Below are 25918 nucleotides of genomic sequence, written 5' to 3'. Positions count from 1 at the left end.
ATTTAAATCATTACAATAAACAAATTAGTGGTAGTAAAAGCGAAAAGATTAATAAGTAATGTTATGAATCAAATGGAGTAATTAATCTATGACCCAGATGATCGTTTCGGTGTCATGGATGTTCGTTGGTACAAAAATCTTTAACAATCTGATTGAGATGATTTTCTTTTCTTTTTAAATCATAAAAGTGTATACTTACTGCATAGATAGACATTACAGACACATTTTAATGGAGTATAAAATTAACTCAACCTTTATTATTTATTTTGTGTATTTAAAATTTAGAGTACGCTTTTACACATTTATATCACTGTAGAATGGCAACATCATAATTTTTTACTTTTTGGGAGCTTTTTCGTAATGGCCAGTCTGCCCTACGGCCAGTGTCACTTGACATAAACATATGTTAATATCAAATTATTGCGACGTAAAAAGTCACTACAAAGAATAGTTTAACGAAAAGTTTTAAGGGTAACGGAATGATATTCACATAGGTATAAGTGAAGTTTGAATGGGTCGTAACAAAGTACGTCAGATCTCCGCGAAGTTCGCGCTCACCGCCCACGTCACGAGCAGCTGAAAAGTCTAATCCCGACTTAAGGTTTAACGCGGGTACATTTAACTTTGCACCTCAACCGACTCCCCACAACCCGCATGTATCGACATGTTTTTACGTGTTACATTAAACGCTGCTTATTAAAAAATGAAATATATTATCTGCATAAAAATATTTTTTTATATTTTGTGGATTGAATGGAGATGGCTATAAAGGTAGGGGAAGATCAAAGAAAGTATGGATAGATTGTGTGAAAGAGGATATGCATAAGAAGGGGGTAAATTCAGATATGACGGATGATAGAGATGTATGGAGGAGTAGTACATGCTGTGCCGACCCTCCATAGAGGTAAGGGCACGTTCATGATGATGATCTGCATAAAAATATTCATTAATCAATAATATCACAAATAATCATTCATATTAGAGAATGTTGAAAATTTTGTACCATTCTATGTCTCACTAAAAACCTTATTACAATATATTGTTTATCTTGACCTGATTAGTTTTAACAGTGAAATATATACATTTAATAAAATTGGCGTGTCTGTATCTAATATAAAAAAATCATATTTCGTTTATGTGTTGCTTTACCTATACCAAAAAACTAATTTTTAAAATTTTTGTCTATCTATACATATACATGCCTATCTGTCCGCAAGCCGAGTTTGTTCCGGGTAATCTACGGAACAGCTAGGTCTATTTTGACGGGGCTTTCACTGAAAGGTATCTGATATGTGCAGGAATATTGTAGCCTGATTTTTTCTTTTTTCAATTCTGCGCTGATGAAGTCGCGGGCGACCACTAGTTGATAATAAAAAAACAGACAGTATTGTTAAAACATTGAAATGTTTTGTCGAAAAACGGAAAATATTTTTTATCTGTGCTAAGCCGCTTTGGTCAAACCATTCGAAGAAATTGGCACGTAAATCGTAATCCGCTGGTTCACTTTATCCAACAGATAAAATATTTGTAAAACTGCAAAATAAAAGGAAACGTTTATTACTTATATTTACAATATTTTTGTTGAAAAACATCATCCATCGGACTTATCCAACTCAGGGTCATTTACAAAAGAAAATCACGATTAATTTAGTAGTTTTAATTCTTGTTAAATCGAACATAAAAATTCAAAAAATTCTAGCTAATGAAATGAAATGGCGTCGTGGACTAATAGACAGATCTTTCAGTTTTTACAGTAAATATAAAACAAAAATAATTTCTGATTATATCAGCGTTAAATACCAGCTTATTAAATACTTCACTAAATTCCACATAACTTTAAATTTAAATTCCAGTACGACGAAACTCTAAAATCTATCTTCAGTGTCTCGCTGGTAGGTATTCGACGACTCTGCGCTTTTCGCGAAACTTTGTGCGACAAGCGATCGTTTTATAAACCACGGTAGCGATATTTCTAGGGCGTTTACTTAGGTATGTTTTATTTAAGCCCGTAATAATTTATTAAAGACGGGAAGAACTAATGTGATTATTTTGTACTCTGATATACCATTTTCAAAACACAACATTTCGATAACTAAAGTGATAGGGTAATTGTGAACGATGTTTTAGGCAACAAAATAGCCTCGTTCTGATTCAGCGACTGTGACCACTACTCTCCACGAAAGAAAAACCTCTCATGACAAAAGATTGACGCTGGCGTGGAAATATTAAAAATAAATAATTTCGAAAGGATGTTTGTTTAAGTTGTTTTGTTGTACAAATATACTGAAACTAGTAAGATTCGTAAAATGCGTTGAGCATATTATTTGAGTATGGCAACACATAACCCCTCTCGCGCGAACTAAACGTTTATTACCGTAATGACATGCCGTTGTGCGGCCGAGATAACATTCCAGCTTTACATCAGCAGCGTAATTGGATCCTAAAATTGAAGTATAAATATTTGGCATCATTCACACATTGTTATTATGTCTTTCTAACCTAAAATCCAAACATAACTACATCTATAATATATGTTATTAGTGTTTAATATTTAATCCACAGCTTGTATTTTGGGCAATCTGGAAAGAATTTGATTTTAATAATGTGCCACTTAAATTGTTTTCTTAAGAAATAAAAATCTTAAAACACTTATGAAATATTTAAAAATTTTAGTAAAAAGCTTTGAGACTTTGAGATGAAAGTAAGCTACTTAAAATTTGTTGAAATATTTAACATTTAATTGTTAAGTCAATTGTCTTCTATAGCTATTTTTTTACTTCACTATACTTTGTCTTTAAAGAGTAAAAATAGTAATGAATTTAGTTTTAAGAAGTAAGTACGAAGAACCATAATTTACTCAATATTATTTTTTACGGTAGAGAATTTGACTGCCGAAAGACATGTGCATATATATATTTTCATCTCTCTCATTCAGTTTGGAAAAATAGAGATAGCAATATGTAATAAAAATGTTTGTCATTTTGTGATGCAATATAACACGTCATCTAAGAAAAAAAAATTAAAATCCATTACGAAAAAAAAAATATTGTGTTATACAACAGACTCAGATTAATAATACGTAAATATAGTCCCTAAATACAAATTTCTTAGATCAGGTTTATCTTCCCCTGAGGACAGATTCTGTCGGATCGTTGCTACCGTGACGAAAAAGTTTAAACTCAAATCCCACTGTTGAGATTTTCTAATCCTTTTAACTTTTCTCTTAAACTTCCTTTAGAATATTTTAATATTGTTCCGAGAAAAATTCAGTCCTAAAGTATATCAGAACAAATTGATTATATTTTTATACTTTCAACTTTTGATTTTTGATTACAAAATCGTCTCAAGATACTTTGCTATACTAGTGTGAAACATTATTATTTATTTAAAACACTAGATGATCTCTTCCCCGCCGTAATACGCTTCTCTTTCCCATTCTTTTACATCCTTTACTTATTAAAAAAGGAAGGGAGTCGCAAAATTCACAACGATTACACCTCTCCTCACCTCCTTCGCTGAGCTGGCTCCCTTTTGCCACACTTTATGCCTTGTATGTGTGTTTTTTTTTTCTTTTTTGATTGTATTTTTTGAGTGGCAATAAATATTTTTTCTTTCTTTCTTTCTTTCTCTTCCGAGATCGTGGTATTTCACTAGTCGTGTTGACTTTCCGGCACTATATTGCGGACATTACCACTTTTCAAGTAATAAAACAATTAGAAAACAGGTACAGAAGTTTTATTTTATAAAAAAAATCTCAAATCAGTCAATATTAGTACCGATTACAACATATTAAGGCAACGGTGTCAAAGTTAACTTAGTGATCTAAAGCTACCAATTGCAAACGCAACACAACTTCGTTAACTATAATTAAAACTAGATCAAGTCATTAAAAATGTTCAATCATAATCTATTAAAATTATTTACACATATACTTAATTAAACAAAAACAGTTAATATAATAATTATATAATTATATTTATTAGAAAGTAATAAATGAAATATATCCAAATTTTTATTATAATTATTAATATTTATAAAATTATTAAATTTTAAAAAATATTTACAAATTTCGTAGTCAATTAAAATAAAAACTGCTTTATTAACACTGGTACAAAAATTCCCGTCCTATCCAATGTTCAAATGTTCATCTACCTTGGGTTTCTGAGACCATAATATTCGTTTAAAACATATTGCTATCACTGTTTTGTCAAAGATAATGACAGGGATGACGATATGTTTTATACAAATATTTTGGTACCTAAAGAACCCAGGTTTAGTGAGCTATATAGAGTTCGTCACACAGTTGATGCACAACAGTAGTTATACCATTTTTTTTTTTTTGAAAAAAAAAATGTCTCATGATTTTAACAAACCTAACTACGCTACTATTGGGAGATTTCAAACTCTGAGGGCCTATCACGAATATTTATGTGGACGTTTTCATACAAATTTTATCATATATTTATTGATGTCCTTACGAAAGCGATTATCGCAAATATTCGTGCTAGACCCTCTGAGCTGTATTGGAGCTCACAAATAACTTATTAAGATACTATTAAATATAATAATTGATCTTACTATACTAGAAAAATATTTTTTTATAATTATAAATATTGGCATTGTTTGCAATCTGCAGAGAATAAGTGCAAATATATTAGTACTAGAAATGTAAGATTTTTTTAATTAAAATGCATAATTATTATTCATCAGAATATTGAACTAATTACTTAATAAGATATGACATTTATATTAAATACTATGGCGTTGTTTTGTAAAAAAAAATCTATCGATTATAGCGCAGTTATCGCTTGTAGTGTCCAACGACTTATAAGTCTCTAAACATTTTATTTTTAAATCTTTTATCTGGCCACTAAATACTACTAACTGGCTATTAACTAATGTAAAATTGATAATTCGTGATATGTATACTTTTTAGTGATACTAAAAATATTTGAAATGTATTGAAACTTTGCAATAATCTAAAAGTTATTTACAATTAATTCTAAATATTAATCTATTATAATACATATTATTCTATAAAACTTATATAAATATTATCGAGGCACGAACAGTGAAATAGCACCAAATTGAAATTTCACTTTATATTTAAAGAGACAGTCAAAGTCTCACATTCATTGCGCTATCTCAATTCCTTGTGCGTCTTATTTTACTCCTTAGTTGAAACTAAGACGTTGTCTTTATTAATATAACGAAAAACTTACCGACGCAATTTTTTTCTGCTTAAAAGAATTGGCACATTTGTTCAAAACAACGATAGTTAATTTGCAATAATATCTCCTAAAACCCTTATTAGGGTTAGCAGGATAAAAAATCTGATGGACAACGCCGTGAAGTAAAAACCGAATTTAAAACAATTCGTTGTATGACATAGACAATATAATAACCAGAACCATTGAAATACTGATCACAACCAAAACATGATACGATTTTTATATTTAGAAAGCTAACCTAAAAATGCACTTCTTATGGTCAATTTGACCATAACTTACGGAAGAACACTGGGACACTTGTTTTTATTAAGTGTCAAGTTTTTTTTTGCCATTACGATATGAAATTAATTGTTCTTAGTGTAAAATTACTAAATACGCATAAATTGTGTGGACATTCTTAAAAATAAATATACGTTTCTTATTACGGACAATATTTCTGTGATTGATGTGATTTGATGTTTTATTAATCGTTCACAAAAATCTATTTATTCTTATTATTTCTTAATTATTAACATATCGCATTTGAAGCAAACTTCTAACATAGTTTTATGTTGAATTATACTATCTATGACTATGTACATAATAGTATAACTTATTATCTAGCATATTTGTGGAGCACCAGTGGTTTTATAAAAAGTTTATCCACTACAAAGTTTTTGACAGTGATATGAGAGGATGAATTATTATAAAGAGTGCTGTAATAATATCTAAAAATGTTCTTACTGTAGTGAAATGCGCTACAAAGAGGACAATAAACGCAAACGACATTTAATACTGTGAGTACCTGTAAATTATCCATTTAAAATTAAATGCATTAAGTCAACACATGGTTCTTTCTTATACGAATTCCTTGAGACATGGTCAGTTTATAGCATATTTCAAATTTTTGCAATATTGAACTTATTTTTTTAATTAATTAATTAAGAAACGGCTTAACTCACGTTTGATCGTCCGGTGACGGCACCGACTAGTCGGCGACCGCGAAGTCCTCGGATTAAACACTCGCCCTGAAGATGGACCCCCGATGGGTCCGAAACTAGTCGGTGTCGTCACCGGACGATCAAACGTGAGTTAAGCCGTTTGTAATTAATTAATTATGATGTCTCACGAAAGTTAAACAATTTAATTATTTTTTTTGTTTATAGTGAGTGTCAGTAGACGAGTGGTGCGGGCGAGGGTGGGGGGGCGCGTGCGGCAGGCTCGGGCTCAGACTCGCAGGCGTCAGTGGAGGCGGGCGTGGGCGGCGGGGGGCGGTTCATGGCGCGGTAGTGGCGGTAGGCGCGGCGACGGCCCGCGTTCCCACTGCTGGCCGTGGCGGGGCTCGGCGGGGGGTTGGCCGTCGGGCGCGGGTAACGCTCGCATAGGCTCTCCGTCGCACGATCATCGAACGAACTGCACACCAAGCTGTCGAATACACGTTCTCATGTCTCAACATTCTACATCAAATTCACTCAGTCCATTTGAACCGTTTAGAACCTTACTTGACACCGACTTCGAGAATCATTGACATTCTGTGACAAATTAAAGTATAGACACAGAACATTTCTATGAACTAAGATAAGATAAATATAATATAGTGTGTAGCTTACTCAGAGGAGCTGGCGCCGAGTGGTCTGGCGCGGGGCGGAGGCGGCTTGATGGGTACGAGAGGGCGGGGCGGTGGGGTGCGAGGGGCGCGGCGACGACACCGGCGCAGCGCCGCCCACGCGCCCGCCAGCCCCGCCCCCACCGCCGCCAGCGCGCCGCACACCACCAGCGCGCGCGACTCCCGCACCGGCTGACAACGACCACACAAACATATAAATAATCTGAAACATACTTATCTCTAATAATTCTTTAGCTAGTGTCTTTTGAAGTGTACAATAACAATACCGGTTCTTTTTGTCCGTATCCGCAAGCAGAGGGTAGCTCGTCGGAGCCGTCCTCGCAGTGCAGCCGGCCGTCGCACAATAGTGCAGGTGCCAGGCACAGGCGTTGGTCACAACTACAACAAAATATTACAAAAATACATAACGTTAATAGGTTTCCTATCGATAATTTGTACGTAATACATAATATAATGCTGAAGTTTTACCGGAAGGCGGCGGGCAGTGGTGTGGCGCAGTAGGCGCCAGTGGGACAGGCTCCGAGCGCGGGTGCGCACGAGCCGTCCGCGCAGCGCAAGCCCGCACCCGCTGCGCATGCACCGCACTCAGCGCCCTCATCCGATCCATCCGGGCAGTCCACCGTGCCGTCGCATCTGATACAGATATGATAAATAAAACATTAAGAAAAACAAAGAGAATCAAATGAAGGACCTCTCTCTTTGCAATCATTCCTTATATCGAGATGTAATGTTGACTAACTTCCAGGCGCGGGGTATGCAGTGCGGTGGGCGGTCGGGCGATGGAGCGCACGGCACCTGGTCGGGCTGGCAGGCTGGCTGCGGAGCACAGCGCAGTGCGCAGCCGCACCCACCACCCGCCAAGCACGCGCCAGGCGCCTGACCGCACTTGCTGGCCCAGCACACGTGCTCTCGAGCCACCTGATTCATAATACAAATTATAAGAAAATAAAATATTTTATAATTTTATAAACACAAAATACAATTCTTGATAAATACTTTAACACAAACGCCTGTATTTTATACGTGGTCTTATAATTGGTCCTTCGAGCAGGATGAATTAGTTCGGATATCAGAAATACAGCTAAGTAATTAGACAACTAAATAGATAGTAAATAGTTCTCGCCTTATTGACGGGTAATAGTGCGGCGAGGCGGGCGAGGTGTGAGACAGGCGCGGCGGGGGCCTCGCGGCGGTGCAGAGGCACCCGCATGAGAGCGCGCTCGCCGCCGCTGAAGTACAGCGCGCCGCCGTACGCCGCCAGCGTGCCACACCACCCGCCCTGCCACACCACGCGTCTGAAAACATCACAACATTCATACAAACGCTCCTAAAACTCTAATATAAATAGACAAACGAAGAAGCCGTTTACTATAAAATTTCTGCAACACTTACACTTTAATAACCATTTCTCATACTAAATTAAGAAACACCCTAGGAAAGCGTCGTCTAGTCAACGTCAAGAATTGTTATGTTTGTGTGCTCACTTGTTGTTTCCATCGAGATCCACGGCGTGTATCTGACGGGAGAGAGCCCAGTAGACGGTGGCGGAGGTCTGGTCGAGGGCGAGCGCAGTGGCGTTGGGCGCGCCCGCCAGCTCCGCGCGCCCAGTGCCGTCCGCGTTAGCGCGCATTATCGCGCCCACGCCCACGTCGTTCCATACCAACACCCTACGCATCCAAATATTACACATACCATATACAAGAATCTAACATTTCCTACTTTTAACATAACTAAATGAAATTTCGTTATTTATCATATAATATCCTATAATATAATAAATCCTTATAAGAATTTTAAAACAAAAGGTAATAGAGAATCATAAAAAGAAATATATTTTTCAATTTTTTTACCTTTTAGTTTGATGAAACGCTAAATGTCTAGGCAACATCTTATCTCCGCGAAGTATAACGCCTGTTAGAGAGGAATTGACGATAGAGGTCGCATTGATCGAGTCTCCGTCCAGACAAGTCCAGTAGAGGGCGCGACCTATCACGTCCAGCACCATGTGGAACGGTCTGGAAAGACCTGTCACCACGGGATGCGAGTCTGTGATCGCGGAGGTCGTTGAATACGATATGGGCACACGACGTATTGCGTGTGAGTCGTCATCCATCCAATAAAGATTCCTGGGTAAAAATAAACCAATCACTTATTACCTATCATACATGTCAAAACAATCATGGATGGATGGATAAGCCTACCCCAAGTTAGGGGTGACTAGACCATAGTCAACCACGCTGGCCCAGTGCGGGTTGACTTTACACATATTATTGAATTTCTACTCAGATATGTGCATCATCACGATGTTTTCCTTCATCGTAAGAACGTCGGATAAATGTACATATGTAAATCGAAAAACCATTGGTACATGGCGGGATTCGAACCCAGGACCTGCAGATTGCAAGTCAAGTGCTTAACCCCTGAGCCGCCGATCCTCTATGGATGGATATTTGAAGGTATTTCCGTAACGGGTCAACGGATCTCGATGAAATTTGGCGTAGAAGTAAAACATAATCTGGAAGAACACATAGGCTAGTACTGAAGTTTTTTTTGTACCGCGCGGACGGAGTCGCGGGCGATAGCTAGTTAGTAAAATATTTAATTTCAGTGTTATATTTCTTTTATAAATACTTACTTGCTGACGGGATCATATTCTATTGCCTTGACACTCTTCAGTCCAGTCAACGGTATAAAGGCATCGTTGACCTCTCCAGTTGCAACCATAATCCGACCTATTGCATTCTTTTGGGCAAACAGCAGGTACTCTTCTGGCTCTAAAAGATAACGTACACATTTTTTATTTTTTTACTTTAAGTTCAGATAAGTCAAATATTCTTACTGGCCAATTCCTCTTCTTAAAATAAACCTAAGTATACAATCTCATTTCTACCAAAGAGGTCGAATATATCAATTTCTGTTTTATAAAAAGAATTTAAGATAGACTTACGAGTCATTTAAGTCCTTTATTATGGATTTCTCATGGTTAAATCTACGCTAAGGGGCTTCCCTTAACCAATAAACAAAACCTCATTAAAAGTGTGACAGGTAATTTATCATACCGGAGCAGGTCAAGTTGTCCGGATTGCGGCGGTAGTGTGCCGGACAGGCGCAGCGGTAGTCGTCAGGGCGCGGGAGACAGAGGTGCTCGCAGCCGCCATTGTCCACCGCGCACTGGCTGCCGTCAGGCTCCCGGCCTCGAGGATACACCTTCAAGTCCGAGATGTAATCTAACCCACTGTGGAGACGTGCTCTGTCACCGCCGTCCGTCTTCTTTGCTGATTCCACTAGACCTAACAAAAATACAGTATTTTTTTATATTACAACTTTATCGTAAAAAAACGTATTTATGAATATAATATGGCTTTTTTGATGTTTTGAAAGCGTTATACTTATGGATTATAAAACAATGGACTTAAATTCATATGTATGAAATATTAAAAAAGATAAATAAACCGAAATAAAAATAAGAATCATAAAAAGGCGATAAAATTACTTTTAAATTTTATTTAAAATAAAAAAATATTTTTACTCACCAGTATTCCAATCTCCCCAAAACACGCGATCACCATAGATAGTAAGTGCATACGGCATTGAAATATTATTAGCCAATATCCTCCTGCCAGTGCCATTAAGGAATGCGTACTCTATGGCGGGCGGGTCGAGCGCCGCCCAGTACAGCGTGCGCGTCTCGTAGTCTATGGCCAGAGCGTGTACGCGCCCCACTTGCTCTATGAACACGGTCGGGGACGTACCGTCCATGGCCGCGCGCTTTATACTCTTTGAACCTAACTCTGACCAATACATGTAACTGAAAATACAACACATAGTCATTAAACGTGAAGCGTGAAAAAAGCAAATTTTTTTGGACAATTGTGCGAGAATATTTGAACTTGAAATTTGACACACTTAAGGGGAAAGTTCAACAATAATAATATTTTTTTTTTTAAATTTGATTACAAATTATGGTCACAATAGTAAACAGTTCTCCTTCGTATTATGGCCAATAGACAATTTTTTTTTTGTCTTATGTTCTATATCTTACCCTTTCTTGGGATCAAGCACTATGCTCTTGGGTTTCTTGAGTCCTTGCCAAATGAGAGCGCGACGACTGGAGCCATCAAGACGAGCCACTTCGATCCTCTGCGAGCTCGTGTCCGTCCAATAGATATTCTGAGCTGACCAATCTATCGCTAGTCCTAAATCAAACCACAAGTAATATTTATTAGGAATAGTTATCGCCTGAAACTATCCACGCGGAATTAAAAAAATAAAATTTAATACGTAGCTTATGTGTTCTTTCAGACTATGTTCTACATATGTGACAAATTTCACCAAGATCTGTTGAGTTGTTCTGGAGATTCTTTCAAACAAACATCCATACATCCTAAACTTTCACATTTTAACAATAATACAAGATATGTTTTTTTACTTTGAGATGAAAAAAATAAAAAAAAATACCTTCAACCAAACCCATCCATTCCAGTATTTTCTCCATAAAGGATCCATCGATAGAGGAACGGTTGATTGTTTTAGTTTTACTGTCCGACCAGTACAACTTGCCCCCAGACACGTGAGCCGCTAATGCACTACGAAAAAAATAAAAACATATACTTCAAATATTAGAAAAAAACGGCACATTTTACTAAAATTTCAAATCTATGAGTAGACTTTTTTTTTAATTTTCTGGAAATTTCTCTGAAATTGATTATCTTTTTTTTTTTTTTTTACCTGACTTCCTTCAAATCTTTAACAGGCAACACTTCCTCGTTATCTTCATTATCAATGCTGATTATGCCAATTATATTCTTACGACTGTAAACTAAGAACGCATCTGGATCTATACAAGTCTTTCTGTCCCTTTTCAACTCCATCACTGTAAGTGAAAAAACACGATATATTTATGATATTAAACTATAGAGCCAATTAACCATAAATTATAGAAGAGAATGAGGGCTAGTTTAAAAAATCCTAGTTACCCAATGGACATGTACAGATGTATTCACTAGGCCTGTTGAAACAGAAATGTGAGCAGCCGCCATTGTCCTCGCTGCAGCGGTTGTCGCCGAGCGACTCGCCCAAACGGAATGCCTTCACACCCATCATGTTGGCCATCTGCTCAGCAACTAGCTGACGATCCAGACCTGGCAATTTTTTAAATTAAGAGGGACAATGAACTTGTAAAGCTGTCATAATTAAAGTAAATGCTAGTAATTTAGCTTTCAGATATCTTGAAAGCTATAAAGTTAGCAATTACTGCGCAGAACACATTTTTAAGTGTAGCTGTTTGAGGGGGGAGGGTACTGCGCAGCGCAAATATGATCTTGGACTGTCAAGATAATTGAAAAAAATAATAGATTCACAACAAGATTTGAATGGCGGATTCGAACCCAAAACCTTGATACATCCGTACATTACACCATTGATAATCCGTACATTGTAAATATGCCTATTTGTTAAGAAAAATAGCAAACAAATAAAAAAATATGAAATAAAAGTTTAAGTGATCACACAAATATATTACAATAAAAAAGTTATTTAAAATCCCTCTCAATATCTTTGACAAAACAGAGATAACAATATGTTTTAAATAGGGATTTTGGTCTCAGAAACCAAGGATTAATCAATCAAATTACCAGTATCTTTATCGATTCTATCCAGTGTCCGTCTCTGCATGTCCGACCAGTACAGATGGTCACCCAACAGTGATAAACCAAAGACGTGCAGAATGTCACTGTTGTGCAATTCCCTTCTGTCCGTACCATCCATATTGCTCACCTGAGAACATAAAAACATCGTAATTACATGAATAACATTTTATGAATTATTTAATTTATTTATTTTAATTATTTAATTTAATCTTAAAATGAAAAGATGGCAAGAAATAGATTTGACAGAGGAGAAAATGCATAGGAAGGGGAAATATTCTCTTTCTGTGTGTACTTCTTACTACTAATACTTCTGTTAGCGGTCGTTTCGCTATTACGTAGAATTCAGGTGGTAGTTCGTTCCTTTCACCTTATGATAATTAAAAAAAATATGTAAAAACTGTATAAACTTACTTCAATTTTATGTATCCTAGCATCACCCCAGTACAGTCTATTGTTAACAGTATCTATTGCTATACCATTCGGCCAAGTCAACTTCTCCGAGATCAGCAACACTCTGCCCGTGCCGTCTAAATTTGCTCGCTCTATCTTGGGTTTCTTTTCATTCCAATCAGACCAGAACATCAGACCGGCTTTAGGATGTAATGCTATCGCTCGAGGATCAAGTAGATCTTCATGAATTATGACCTAAAGTAAAGTGAAATAATTGAACCCCAAAAGTATATCACAAGGGGTCGAGTTTAACACAGTCTAAATATAATTTGCCAAGTAATTATATAATTGTTTATTGCCAAATAGTCTGATATTTGCCAATAATCAATATATTACTAGAGAAAATTAAAATTATATGCGACAATTTTAAGTAGATATTATAGATAAATACAGTCCAAGAGACAGCAAAATTTTTCTTGCCTAGAGATTTCTCTAATCCAAGTTCCTCGTCGAGGTCGTCCGTTAAAGACTCTCGCTTATATAGGTTTGTCGCTTATCCAGGTTCGACTGTACTTTAAGTCTAATCCCTTTATTTATCTTCATTCCGAGTCAATCCTTTTGTTCAGCAGCTGCGGTTTTTACCATAATCATAAGACTTTATTGTTTCAGATGGTGTAATAAGCTTACCTTTTTAAAATTAAAATTAAGTCTGGCAACATTGATAGTGTCAGTGGCAGGATCTGTCCAGTAGATGTTCCGGGCTAAGGGGTCTATGGCGATACTATCAGGCACTCCATAGCTGTGTATCACCACAGACTGCTCACTTCCATCCAAACGTGCCCGGGATATTGTCTTTGACTAAAAGTAAATGTTTCTTAATTGTCAAAAATTTATAAACAACTTTACATCAAATATAGTTGATATGTTTAGTTGCCATTTTGAAACATGAAAATCAGTGGCATTTAATGTGTTAAAAGGAGTATATCAAGTAAAAAAAAAGTGCTTCTAAAAAAATTTAAAAAAAAAAACTTGTCATATTAAAATATTATTTTGACTAGAATCCATTGTATAAAATTTAAATAACTTACCAAGCTATCGGCCCAATACATATATTCAGTCTTTGTATCAAAGTCAACGCTGAGAGCTCTTTTGAGATCCTTAACTGGGACTGTATAGGGTGTAAAATCTGGAGAATCTAAAGAAATCTTGGATATAATAGTCCGCTGTGCAACCAACAGTATTGACTGCGGAGAGCTGTAACAAGTTGTATTGCTGTTCTCTTTCAACTTTACACCTGTCGGACAGGCACACATGTAACCTGTAAAGAAAGTCATTGCGATAGTTAAAATTAATATTTAATAAAAAAAATGTTAAAGGAATCCAGCAGTAATTGGTCCCAAAGATGTCCAGGTGGACCGCCACAGGTCCACAGAAGACTTGACATGGAGTATGATGATGGGAAATAAAAGTTGAAGGTTAAAAGTTAAAGAAGAATTTTAACAAAAGACCCAACAAAACCATAAAACTTTTAAAAAGAGGTCTATGAGAGATAAATTTGGCTTATGTTTAATATAATATAACGTATCAATGAAAACTTTAATTATAAAGTACTAGCTGTCAAAAAACACTTAAGAAGTAGCTTATGTGTTCTTCCAGACTATGTTCTAATGTATGCCAAATTTCATCCAAATCCATTCAGCCATTCTTTAGATACCTTCAAACAAACATCTATCCATCCATCCATCTAAACATTCGCATTTATAATAGTAAGATGTAAATTTGTATTACCTGGTGAAGTAGGAGAAAGAAGACAGAGATGTGAACAACCCCCATTATTATGTTTACAAGGATAATCTCCTGTAGGCATCAACTGTCTACTGGCATCAAACACTTTGATGTCAACGGGTACTGGATTAGATTTTATGACATCCTTTATAGGACCATTTGTGGCTATATCCCATGTGTAGATCGTCCTGTAGATACAAAACATTTTAGATCTAATTGATAAAAATTTTATATAACAATTATCCACTGTATATTGTTGTCTACATCAGGGATCCCCAAGCTATTTTGGACAAGTGACCCCTTTTCCAAAATGAACTGTTACCTCAGCCCCCCATGGCCAAATTACCAACTTTTAAGATCAATTATTACTATTATTTTTTTTTCATTCTGACTTAATTCAATAGAAAAAGACAGAGTGAGAATTAGCAATGCATTAAGTTCAATATTGACCACTATGGGAATCCCAAAGAATCCACACAGAAACACAAACATGACAAAATTTAAAAAATTACACCATGTAAATTATTAAAACTCCCTTCACTCAAAAATAAAATAAATGTGATTGCAACTTTGTTTTTGGGATAATTTCACTTTTGCTTACCAAGTTTTCCAATCAGTCCAATAAAGTTTGTCATTAAAAAATGTAAGTGCATACGGATATTCTAAACCTCCTTTGATTATCCTCTTTCTTTTACCACCATTGAAATCAATTGCATCTAAAAACTGTAGTTTAGCATCAGCCCAATATATGATTTCATTATCATAGTCAATAGTGATACCGTTAGGCCAGAATATATCATCTTTTACGATAACTTTACGAGATGACTGATCACCATTCATACCAGCTCTTTCTATTTTAGGTATCTCACCCCAGTCAGTCCAAAACATTAATCTGTAACAAATGAGTTGTCAATTTATTTAATTTATTGAAATTCATCCTAAAAAAATCTATCAGAATACTAAAACATTAAAACAAACTAAACATGTTAGAATTACAACATTTTAAGTAAAAAAAGATAAATTTTTAACTTTACTTCTTTTTTGCTTTTAGGGGCAAAATATTACAAAGATATTACAATACACACCCATCTTTTGGAACAACCGCAATAGCTCTAGCTAAGTCAACTTCAGACCAAAATAATACTTTTCTAAATTTTTGATTTATACTAATAACTTCTATTCTATTTGTTTCACCATCTGTCCAATATATTTTGTCAGTGTACCAGTCTATAGCAATACCAGTTGGAGTTATCAAACCTTCAGAAACTATTCTTTCCTGCAAAAATAAAACAATTTAAGGATATTAAGACAAGGGTAAGTTAAACTGAAACATATGAAAATACATGTAAAATAAGAATTAATGAAAACTTTGTCTTACTTTTTCACCAGAATATGTTTCATTATAAGTCATACATTGTATTAATTCTGCAGTTTGATCGGAACAGCATATCAAGTCCTTTGTAAACAAAAAATCAACAGCAGATCCTTGTTCTAATCCTTTAATTATAGGGTTAACTTTACCCGGTTTTGACACATTTAAGAGTCTTATATCCGAGGCAGTTGAATATAATAAAACAGGATTGTTAGGTACTGCATAGTAACCTGAAATAGTTTTAAGAATAAATTAACATATTTTCCTAGTAAGTAGTTTAACTATACAAATTATTTCAACAAGTTACCTTTTAACTGTAAAAACATTAACAAACAAAACACTTGGGCTATAATTTTATCAGCTTGAACGATTCTTCGGCGCTTTGTCATAATGAAAACAAATTAAATTCGTAAAGGAAGTTTTGCATTAGTTTTTTATTTATAGATTGCACTGGTATTAAGGCACTGTAAGAAACATCCTTGTTGAAATATTTATTGATTTCTTCTCATTATTAAAATAAAATCTCTGTTTATTTCCATTTATATTTCGAGGAAGTAAACGAATTTTGACTTTTTGACTATTTCGAGATCAACATAGGGTTGAAGATGAAGATAAACAATGTAAATGTAGACTAAATAACTACTCAACATAGATCTAGAGGTAGTTTCTTATCTGCATTTAAAACTTTTTTAACTCAATCTTTTTTATTTGCTCTTTGAGGTACGATTTGACAACTGTTTGACTCGGATAATTTGTTTGTTGACGTAAAATAGATGACGTTTTGATCTTTTTTGAAATTCATATTTACTAAAGATTTTAGCTTTTAAGATATTTTTCGATATAACATGCTAAAATCGTATACATTACTATATTTCAATTGTTACTACTCCTAATAATGGAGTTATTTTCAATGTTGTGGACTTCGATGTTATATCTTATAGGAGCGGGTGTCTGTCTTTTAATTCTGGTAAGGAAATTAGTTGTGATAAACGTGCCAAAACGGGAAATTCTTATTTTTTTTTTATTCTTTACTTAATAAATGAAGTAGTAAAGGTTATAAAATTGTTTGTGACTGGACTGCTACGGTACCAATGAATTTCTATTTCATACTCCAAACAGTAGAAAAAAATTACCGGTATTCTCAATTTTGTAAAAGAAGCGACATAACTAAGTTAAATATTAACTAGAAAAATGACATAGCTACTTTTTCAAATTAATTAACCCAATGTTTCCTTTTACAGTTTTCAATTTTCCTTTATTTGACAACCAAACCTTATCCAATTGTGAAGAGATATAAGGAAGAGGAGACATTTTTTGATCCTATAACTAAAAGCAAAATAAAACTGCCAAGCATTAATGAACCTTCCACTTTAAATCTCTCTGTTATAGTTCCTGCTTATAATGAAGAAGAAAGATGTAAGTATTTAAATATCACTAAATGTAAATTTAAAACACATTAAATTTACAAGTATTATATAAAATTAGTCTGCATATTTCTTGTTTTGCAGTGCCACCAATGCTTGATGAAACATTTGAGTTCTTGGAGAATAGAATTAAAGAGCATTCCACATACAAATATGAAATAATTGTTGTCAGTGATGGAAGTAAAGACAAAACAGTAAAGGTTGCACAAACTTATGCAGAAAAATATGGAAGTGAAAAATTAAGATGTCTTGAACTTGTTGAAAATAGAGGGAAAGGTGGAGCTGTGCGATTGGTATGTGTTGTTAAAGTACACTGAAAAACTGTTTTTTTTTTCTCCCAATGAACACATTAAATGTCTACTGATAGTGTAAAAAAGCTTACCTAAGGTTGTTACTCCATCTAGTGGATGACATTGTATAATCTACGTCAACTGATACATTTACATAAATGTATTGATGTCAGAAATAGGTTTTAAATGAACCAATATACTCAGGATTGTATTGTGACATAATTAAATTTTTATTTAAATCCATTCCTAAATCTTTAACTACTGTTTATAATTTTTTTTTTGGGCGGCACTATGCCACCCTCTCATTCTCCCCCTGGCGTATTTTAAGCCAGACTTTGGGTGTCTTTATTGTAATAATCATAAAAATTCTTAAGCTAGTTACTTATAAAATATTACATAATTCCTTAATGCTAGTTTAAAACTTAGTGCTAATAATAAATAAAATAACATTGTAAAATTGCTATCTATGTACATTTAAAATACGTTAAAATACATTTAAAATTTGCTAATAATTACAATAATAAAAAAGATAACATTTTTTAATACTAAAACTTATGTCAAAGGTTAGAATGTAAATAGTAAAATAGAATAAATAATAAAACAATTTGGTAACTAGCTAACTTATTTACTAATGTAGACAGCATTCGCATTATGTTTTATTTCTTTCTATAAGCTTCTTTGCTATTTCTATACAGTATTCTCTAAACTTTCCTCTACTACTGTTTATAATTACAAACTGATGAATTAATTTCCTATGTTCCTCCACAGGGTATACAAAATGCCAGAGGTGCCACTATATTATTTGCTGATGCAGATGGTGCATCTAAATTTGAAGATATAGTTAAATTGGAATCTGCATTAAAGGATATCATCAAATGTGATCCAATCACAGAGCCTAATATTGTTAGTACCAAATTTGGTTTAGCTATAGGGTCTAGGGCTCATCTTGAAAAGGAATCATTGGCTACAAGAAGTCTTTTCAGGTAACTATGTTCATTTATCAATTATTTATATCTGTTATTTTGTTTTCATTTAAATTAAAATCATGTAAATTAATTTGATATTATTTCAGGAATATTCTGATGTATGGCTTCCATTTCCTAGTGTGGTTGTTTACGGTAAAAGGTATTAAAGATACACAATGCGGCTTCAAGATGTTCACAAGGAAAACAGCCGATATCTGTTTCCAAAGTCTTCATGTCAACCGATGGTAATTATTCTTTGCACCTATACTAGTATTATAAGATAATAAATTAATGCTTTATTCTAAGTGTATCACTTAATATATCACATATCTTCCAGTAACTAACATAGCTTATGTATAATTTTATATACTAAAGCTGGTATTTACTAGTTTTCCAGTAAAATAAATTAATTTAAGTATTCTTTTTCATAGGGCGTTTGATGTAGAACTATTGTATATCGCACAAAAATTAAACATTCCAATAGTCGAGATTCCAGTAAGATGGACGGAAATAGAGGGGTCTAAAGTAACACCAATAATATCATGGATTCAAATGGGATGTGATCTAGGTCTCATCTGGTTGAAGTACAGGATTGGAGCGTGGAAGATAAAAAGTGATAAAATAGATTAAGTTGTACTATGCTGTTCTTTGAACAGCTTTTATTCAATTTCAAGTAAATGTAAATAATTAAATAAAAGTCAATTTATATAGACATATATTTTATTTTAAACTTATAATAGTGTGCCTTGTTACAAAATTATTTTATTTAAAAATTTTCTTACAATAATAAAGTACAAAACATGTTTTAAGATTCAAGAATAAGATCACGCTGGTTGACCGAGTTGAAATTTAACTGATTCTTAATGAAATTTTAAGCTCCCTTTGAGCATTTTGACAATGTATGTGTAAATTTTAAAAATTTGGCAATCATTTGAGACTCATATACACACAAATGTCTAAATGTTTATGAAAACAGTAACACTTAAATAGCATCATTCCCAATGCAATGATTTTAGCTTCCTTAGCTCAGTCTACTCTCTTAAATGATCTATTTTGTTCCATTTTTAGTGAAAATGCTTATGTATATAAAAAAGACAACTTAAAAACAATAATCGATGGGTAATTAACATAAAAGTTTACCTTCAGTTTTTAGTATTTATAAAGAAAAATGTTGATAACATTATTATACAAAAATAACATGCCTGGTCTATAAAGTAGTAATTAAAAAAAAACTATAGTATTACAATATCATGAAGAGACAGCAAAGAAATGTTTGCTAATCGATTTCCATTAGTTTTAATTAAAAAAACTGGCTTTCATATATCGCTTTCAGCGTAATATATTGCAATATTTCGTCCAGTATTTTAATTTTTTCAAATTGATTTGATTCTTAATTGTTAAAAGAAATTGAATGTATTACTATAAAATACATTAAAATAATATTTAAAGCGAGAGATACCATCTAAAATATGCGAAAAGATGCTCATAAAATTGTAATTTTAAAATTGAAATGCTGAAAAATTATTTATCCATATAACCCAAACCTTTACGATGATTATTTGACCATGGCAACATCGATGAACGGCTTACGGCCAACACTGGACGGAAGAGAAATTAACCAGTTAGACTGATATCATGTAAACTATTCCAAATAATTTAAAATCAGTACTTTCAAATTTTGCATTTAGTTACATTAGTAAGATGTTTACTACAGTTAAACAGAAATGGAATGACTGGAAATTATACACAATACAGGCAACATTTTCCATATTATATTCATAGTTTTATATACTGAGGTTTTCAAATATTTTAGTGACTCTGAACACAATTTTAGAAGTAGCGAGGTGTGGGTTCGTGTTGAGTAAACTACGCAGCACGTATATGACCTTATAGATAATTAATTTTTTATTGGAGCTATAGATAAGCGCATAATACATATACAACCTCAATAAACATTGTCTTTTTATATCACACTAGCAGTTGCCAGCACGGAATTAAAAAAATCTAGTCATAAAAATATAGCCTGGATAGTTTAGCTTCCTAACGGTATTTTTCAAATAGGTACAGTAGTTTCGGAGCCTATTCAATGCCAAACAATCAAATCTTTTCTCTTTATAATATTAGTATAAGATTAAAAACTAAGTGGTTTAAAGTATTATTGTAAAGAGAAAGAAATATTTCAAAATTTAAAGAATATTTTGGCCTCCAAATATTCAACATTATGTAATTTATATAACATATACTGTGCTATTAAAATATATTTCCATGTATAATCCAACACATTACGAAACAAATAATTATTAAATATAATCCCATTTATAGATCTTTTTGATCATTCTATTACTGAAGAAATTCGTATTTAAAATACATACTGTAAATACATAACAGTAAAATAATTAAAGGCTCGATTATTTTTTAAACATCAAGATTAACAAACAAACATAACATAAAGCATTCCATTACATGAAAGCTCTCTTAGGAGCAATATTTCTTAATTTCACATCGACCTTAAAGCCTTAAACATTGATTTATACATTTGCGCATATGTACTTTATAATATATTCGCATTTAAATATGAACTTTAATTCTTTATCAAGCGAAGGCAAAGAAGCCGTTTCTCTCCAAGACATTAAAGCAATTATACCTTAAGGCCAAACACCATTTTGAGGAATTGCTCGTAGTGGATAGTTATAACTCCATCTTGATCTGTATCAAACTGACGGAATGCCGATGTAAGAGTCTGAAAAACAAGAATATTATTGTTAAATACAACTGCCGCAGCACTTGTATTACCACATAAATATTTTTATGTTTTTTTTTAGAATGGAATGAGAAGGATGTCAATGTTTCTAAACAATGCTACGTACCTACAATTATAAAACTAACATTAATGAAAGTAACCTTGAAAGGTTTTTCTGTGAATTGCATGTCTAAATTTATGGGTAACACAATACTACTGAGTGTTTTATCTAGCAATAGCTTTTGCCCACGACTAAGGCCACGCGGAATTTAAACTAGCCTATGCATTCTACTAGACTATTCTCTATGTCTATGCCAAATATCAAGATCCGAAGCCATTTTGGAAATACTTTCTAACAATAATCCAAGCTATCGAATCTTCATATTATTAATAGATAATATTTGATACAACAACATTGGGATGAAATTTTAGCAACTACTATGAAGTAACCATTCGAGATAATTTAATGTCATAGTAAGCTATATAATTTTTAAAATTATCTTTTACAATTAATTTAAGACTATACTTTCTATTTTGTAAATCTATTTTTTATTTATGTAAATCCTTTAAAAATCTGTTATTAAAGACTGTATTAATAAAAAGTCATTACTTACATATAATGTGACGCAGCATTGGATGAAGTCATCAAACAAAATAGTGCCACGCCCAAATCTATCAAACTTCTGTACCATTATAGTCACAACTTCATCAGATAGTCTGTATCCGAATGCAGTGAGCGCATTCTTTAGTTCTTGCTTATCTATATTTCCAGAATTATCTCTGTCAAATGAACGGAAACAATTCTGCCAATCAGTCACATATTTCCATAATGCTCCAAAGTCTTCAAATGATATAACTCCTCTGTTTTGCTTGTCAAACATGCCTACAACAAATATATTTTTTTATATTATATTATGTTTAAAAATTTGTGCGGTGACCCAACATCTGTGGGACAAGTCCGGGGAAATTATGAACTTTATTTTTTTGAATTTTTTTTTAAATATTTTATTTGCAATTATACCAAAACAGCATTTCATACTATCCATTTTCAACAAAACTGGCCACACATGAATGTAATGTAAAGTTAACTTGTCACATATTCAACAAAGCTAAAATATTGACTTAAAATTATTTAAATCTCATGTTCAAATATTTATTTCATAATTTATATCTAATCTAGTGATGTTTCAATGAATTTATATAAACTTACCAATCATAAGTCGGACTGTTTCTGGGTTGAATGGATTCCATGTGCCATTAGATAATGCTTGTTGTAATTCATCAGAGGAAATGTAACCGCTGCGGTCTTTATCCACTCTGTCAAAATAATATTTCTTATAAAATATACTATTTTAAACACCAATTTTTTATTTCAGTTTTTTTTACATAGATTATTTTTTAAAAATACAACCTTGAACTATAGAGTTAAAGCCCAAACATTTAATAAATTACATGTTCATAAAATAGAAAAAGCCAATTTTATTATTCATGTGATAAAAATGTATGGAAAATCACTAACTAAAGATAAAAACATAAAACTTAACCTCATTTCCAAGTAGATTGTTGATAAGTATTTATTAGTTTATAATTTAAAAAAAATACAAGGACAACTTGAAAGAAACATGAAAGCTATTATTATTGAATACTTTCTAGATAAATCTAAGTGAGTTTACTTCATGATGTTGTTGTTACAACATTCATAGATATTTTTATTACCTTCTAAATATATCCCACAAGAACTCTCTGCTTGGCATCGGTGATTGAAAAGACATCTTAATCTAAAAAATCAAATCAAATAAGCAATTATGAAACTTGTAACAAAATAAAATGAGTCATATCTTGTTCATTCAAAATTTAATTTTAAATAGTTGTGATATAATTTTCATCATCACATTTTTAATTTCAAATGTAGTAATTTAGTTTATGACGATACATTTCATCTAATGATATTGTGTTATGAGTCACTCAGGACAAAAAAAAACTGTAACAATCACCTAATTGATCCACGAAAAAGTAATATTATAGGGATAAATCAACAACTGTATCAATTTCAACAAAAATAAAGAAGGAAAATTCTTTTGAAACATTTACAATCCTTATGAAATATCTAGAAATTCTACTGACCTCACTTGTAAACACCTATAAACTTTAATGAACTCTGATAAAGTACAACACTAATGTACAATTATAATGATACAATTAAAAACTATTTGTAAACGCAGTACAATCACTTAAAAGTACTAAACCCGCTTTACAACTCCTTTTATTGTTTTACTGACTGACACGTTTTGTCTTTTGACGTTTGACCAAAGACTAGTAAATAGACAAAACAGCAAGGATGGTCAAAATTCCCATTGCAATAAGGTAAGCCTACTTATTTTAATCTGCATTCTGTAATCTACTCTTCTACCCAAGGACAAGATCAAAACTTTGAGTTGCTTTGATATTAAAATGGCCGATGTCTCAAGTAATGATCGGAAAACAAAGCTTGTAAAGCTTAATAAAAACGGTAAAGTTGTAAAAAGGCGTTCACGGAATCCAGAAGGTAATATGTCTGTCTATAAAACTACAGGTTATGTCTTATGGTTTTCAGTATGTTTCGCTTCGAAATCCTTTTTTAATATTGTTTAGATCACAATGTAATATACAATATTTGACTCTTATTACTTTTTTGATATGAAATTGTTGTTTTCATGTTATGATGAATGTCTTTGTATATATAATATAGACACTAATGCAGTTATAATTTAATACATAAATTTAATAAAAGCTAATACGTAGATTACTTGTATGATATACATAAATATGTACATAATTTTGATAATGAGAAATGGAGGGAATGGTTATTACAGCATATAACTGTCATATTGTACATCTAACTAGTAATGAATCGTTTTCGGCATAAATTTCAGAATGGCACAAACAAAAACAGAAACGTTTAAGAATTGCGGGCTTAGAATACATAAATGCAAACGGAAAAGTTGTACCGCCAAAGAAACCAGGACCTGATTGCAATTGTAGGCGAAAATGCTATCAAAGGGTCCCCGAAGATGTTCGGCTGAAAACATTTCAAGGTTTCTATTCAATGAAAACTCATGATGAACAAAATGCTTATTTATTTGGCCTTATGAGACAAGTGGATGTTAAAAGAAAAAGGGTTAAAACAAGCAGCCGACGGACTTGTACCTTTGAGTACTTTGTCAGAGTGAAAGGAAGAGAAACACAAGTTTGTCAAACAGCTTTCAAAAATATACATGCAATAACTGAGAGAAAAGTAAGAGTGCTTTGTAAAAAAATGGATGATGGTGTTATGTTTCCTAGTGATAATCGAGGTAAAAACAGTCATCGGAGATCTGGAGAAGTACGACTACCAAATGGTGTAGTTGAGGAAATCAAGAATCATATTTATTCTATTGTCCATACGCACAGACTAAAAGATTTCATTAGATTAGATAAGATTGCTGGTTTAGAAATCAATATATCAAAAATGTGGAAAGACTATATTAAAACATTTGATCCAGATAATATAACGGCCACTATGCCAAAATCAAAAAGAAATATGGAAATTGCTTTACCAAATGAACAACCACCAGTTTTACACCAACCAGAGGCCTTTGCTAATATTGCCCCATATCCAGGCAGTGGTCATCTTGTTAACATAGCTGAGAATTACTTTCAGAACCAGTACCAGACAACTGCTTTAACAACAACAGCAACACAGGCTAATTTTTATCAACCACAAAATAACACTCATGGCATGGGTATTATTGTCCAATCTACCAGCCTAGCAAGACCAGTCCAACCCACTGCCTTTATTGTTGTCCAAACAAAATCTGAGCCCCAACCTGAGGCTACTTTAGCTATAAGTGATATATCATACAATCAAAATGCAAATATTATTCAAGAGGTGGTATCCAAACCAGAGAAGAAAGTTAAAAAAGAAAGGAAAAAGGGTCCTCTGGTGAAACAATGGAGGTATTCCAATATATTTCATGATGAAATCAATGGTGCTGCACTTGCTGCAATAAAGACTAGGCTCGGTATGTACTACGCTGAGAGTGATGCAGCCAGGAAGAAAGCCAAGCAGGCTCGACCACCAGACATGGTACAAACCAATCAAATTCCACAGGAACAGGTTAGACCAACACACACACTCACCTTATACACTTGAAACATAGTTTTAACTCGATATTTAAACTTATGCCTTCAGTCATGCTAAGATTAGAATTATGGTAAACTTTTACATTTACTATGAACATTAATAATCTTAGTGTAGTCATTATCTTACAATATAGTTTTAAATTATTTAAACTCATACATCACAATGTAAGAGGGTTATACAAATTTTTTATATTCTTTTTTAGCTTATTGTGGCATATCAGAAAATAATTTTTCATTAAAAGTAACTTAGTTATATTTTAAGATATTCAATAATCATCAATCACGAATTATAATTCTGTTGTGTAA

General features: G+C 33.2%; 4 protein-coding genes across 5 annotated transcripts; 2 read left to right on the top strand and 2 right to left on the bottom strand.

The window, feature by feature from the left end:
- Positions 1-6323: 6323 nt before the first annotated feature.
- On the bottom strand, positions 6324-16596 carry LOC106710551 (low-density lipoprotein receptor-related protein 6). Its single transcript, XM_045678053.1, has 24 exons — positions 16340-16596; positions 16039-16262; positions 15746-15936; positions 15262-15552; positions 14664-14848; positions 13964-14193; positions 13563-13733; positions 12897-13130; positions 12471-12612; positions 11814-11978; positions 11566-11710; positions 11296-11423; positions 10880-11033; positions 10371-10645; positions 9897-10127; positions 9473-9611; positions 8688-8963; positions 8322-8504; positions 7961-8132; positions 7577-7755; positions 7306-7470; positions 7104-7215; positions 6821-7008; positions 6324-6635 (listed from the first exon to the last, which is right to left on the bottom strand). Exons 1-24 carry the CDS (start codon positions 16419-16421, stop codon positions 6383-6385), a joined length of 4515 nt encoding a protein of 1504 aa, XP_045534009.1. The 5' UTR covers positions 16422-16596; the 3' UTR covers positions 6324-6382.
- Positions 16597-16808: 212 nt separating this feature from the next.
- LOC106710550 (dolichyl-phosphate beta-glucosyltransferase) lies at positions 16809-19341 on the top strand. The gene is made up of 6 exons (XM_045677869.1): positions 16809-16999; positions 17274-17448; positions 17541-17749; positions 18515-18729; positions 18819-18956; positions 19143-19341. Exons 1-6 carry the CDS (start codon positions 16928-16930, stop codon positions 19339-19341), a joined length of 1008 nt encoding a protein of 335 aa, XP_045533825.1. The 5' UTR covers positions 16809-16927.
- An 859-nt stretch (positions 19342-20200) lies between these two features.
- On the bottom strand, positions 20201-23239 carry LOC106710576 (programmed cell death protein 6). 2 transcript variants are annotated; one of them, XM_014502664.2, is made up of 5 exons: positions 23168-23239; positions 22662-22768; positions 22066-22334; positions 21356-21451; positions 20201-20309 (listed from the first exon to the last, which is right to left on the bottom strand). In XM_014502664.2, exons 1-5 carry the CDS (start codon positions 23221-23223, stop codon positions 20298-20300), a joined length of 540 nt encoding a protein of 179 aa, XP_014358150.1. In that variant the 5' UTR covers positions 23224-23239; the 3' UTR covers positions 20201-20297. The 2 variants fall into 2 exon arrangements, with proteins under 2 accessions (XP_014358150.1, XP_014358151.1); XM_014502665.2 differs by lacking the exon at positions 20201-20309 and having other exon boundaries at positions 21124-21451.
- A 617-nt stretch (positions 23240-23856) lies between these two features.
- On the top strand, positions 23857-25769 carry LOC106710573. Its single transcript, XM_014502659.2, has 2 exons — positions 23857-23996; positions 24364-25769. Exons 1-2 carry the CDS (start codon positions 23903-23905, stop codon positions 25620-25622), a joined length of 1353 nt encoding a protein of 450 aa, XP_014358145.2. The 5' UTR covers positions 23857-23902; the 3' UTR covers positions 25623-25769.
- The last annotated feature ends 149 nt before the right edge of the window (positions 25770-25918 follow it).

This window comes from Papilio machaon, chromosome 5 (assembly GCF_912999745.1).
Source record: "Papilio machaon chromosome 5, ilPapMach1.1, whole genome shotgun sequence".
Lineage (NCBI taxonomy): Eukaryota > Metazoa > Arthropoda > Insecta > Lepidoptera > Papilionidae > Papilio > Papilio machaon.
This window is presented reverse-complemented; position numbering and strand designations above follow the sequence as displayed.

Bases quoted from the DNA above. Each gene is read 5' to 3' on its own strand.
- LOC106710550 (XM_045677869.1), top strand. From the start codon at position 16,928: ATGGAGTTATTTTCAATGTTGTGGACTTCGATGTTATATCTTATAGGA. The intron at 17,449-17,540 runs GTAAGTATTTAA...CTTGTTTTGCAG, and splicing joins TTATAATGAAGAAGAAAGAT to TGCCACCAATGCTTGATGAA. The intron at 17,750-18,514 runs GTATGTGTTGTT...GTTCCTCCACAG, and splicing joins AAGGTGGAGCTGTGCGATTG to GGTATACAAAATGCCAGAGG.
- LOC106710551 (XM_045678053.1), bottom strand. From the start codon at position 16,421: ATGACAAAGCGCCGAAGAATCGTTCAAGCTGATAAAATTATAGCCCAA. The intron at 13,131-13,562 runs GTAAGCTTATTA...ACTTTACTTTAG, and splicing joins TTAATTTTAATTTTAAAAAG to GTCATAATTCATGAAGATCT. The intron at 11,711-11,813 runs GTAACTAGGATT...TTTCACTTACAG, and splicing joins CATCTGTACATGTCCATTGG to TGATGGAGTTGAAAAGGGAC.
- LOC106710573 (XM_014502659.2), top strand. From the start codon at position 23,903: ATGGCCGATGTCTCAAGTAATGATCGGAAAACAAAGCTTGTAAAGCTT. The intron at 23,997-24,363 runs GTAATATGTCTG...CATAAATTTCAG, and splicing joins GCGTTCACGGAATCCAGAAG to AATGGCACAAACAAAAACAG.
- LOC106710576 (XM_014502664.2), bottom strand. From the start codon at position 23,223: ATGTCTTTTCAATCACCGATGCCAAGCAGAGAGTTCTTGTGGGATATA. The intron at 22,769-23,167 runs GTAATAAAAATA...TTATTTTGACAG, and splicing joins TTGTGGGATATATTTAGAAG to AGTGGATAAAGACCGCAGCG. The intron at 22,335-22,661 runs GTAAGTTTATAT...TATTTGTTGTAG, and splicing joins AACAGTCCGACTTATGATTG to GCATGTTTGACAAGCAAAAC.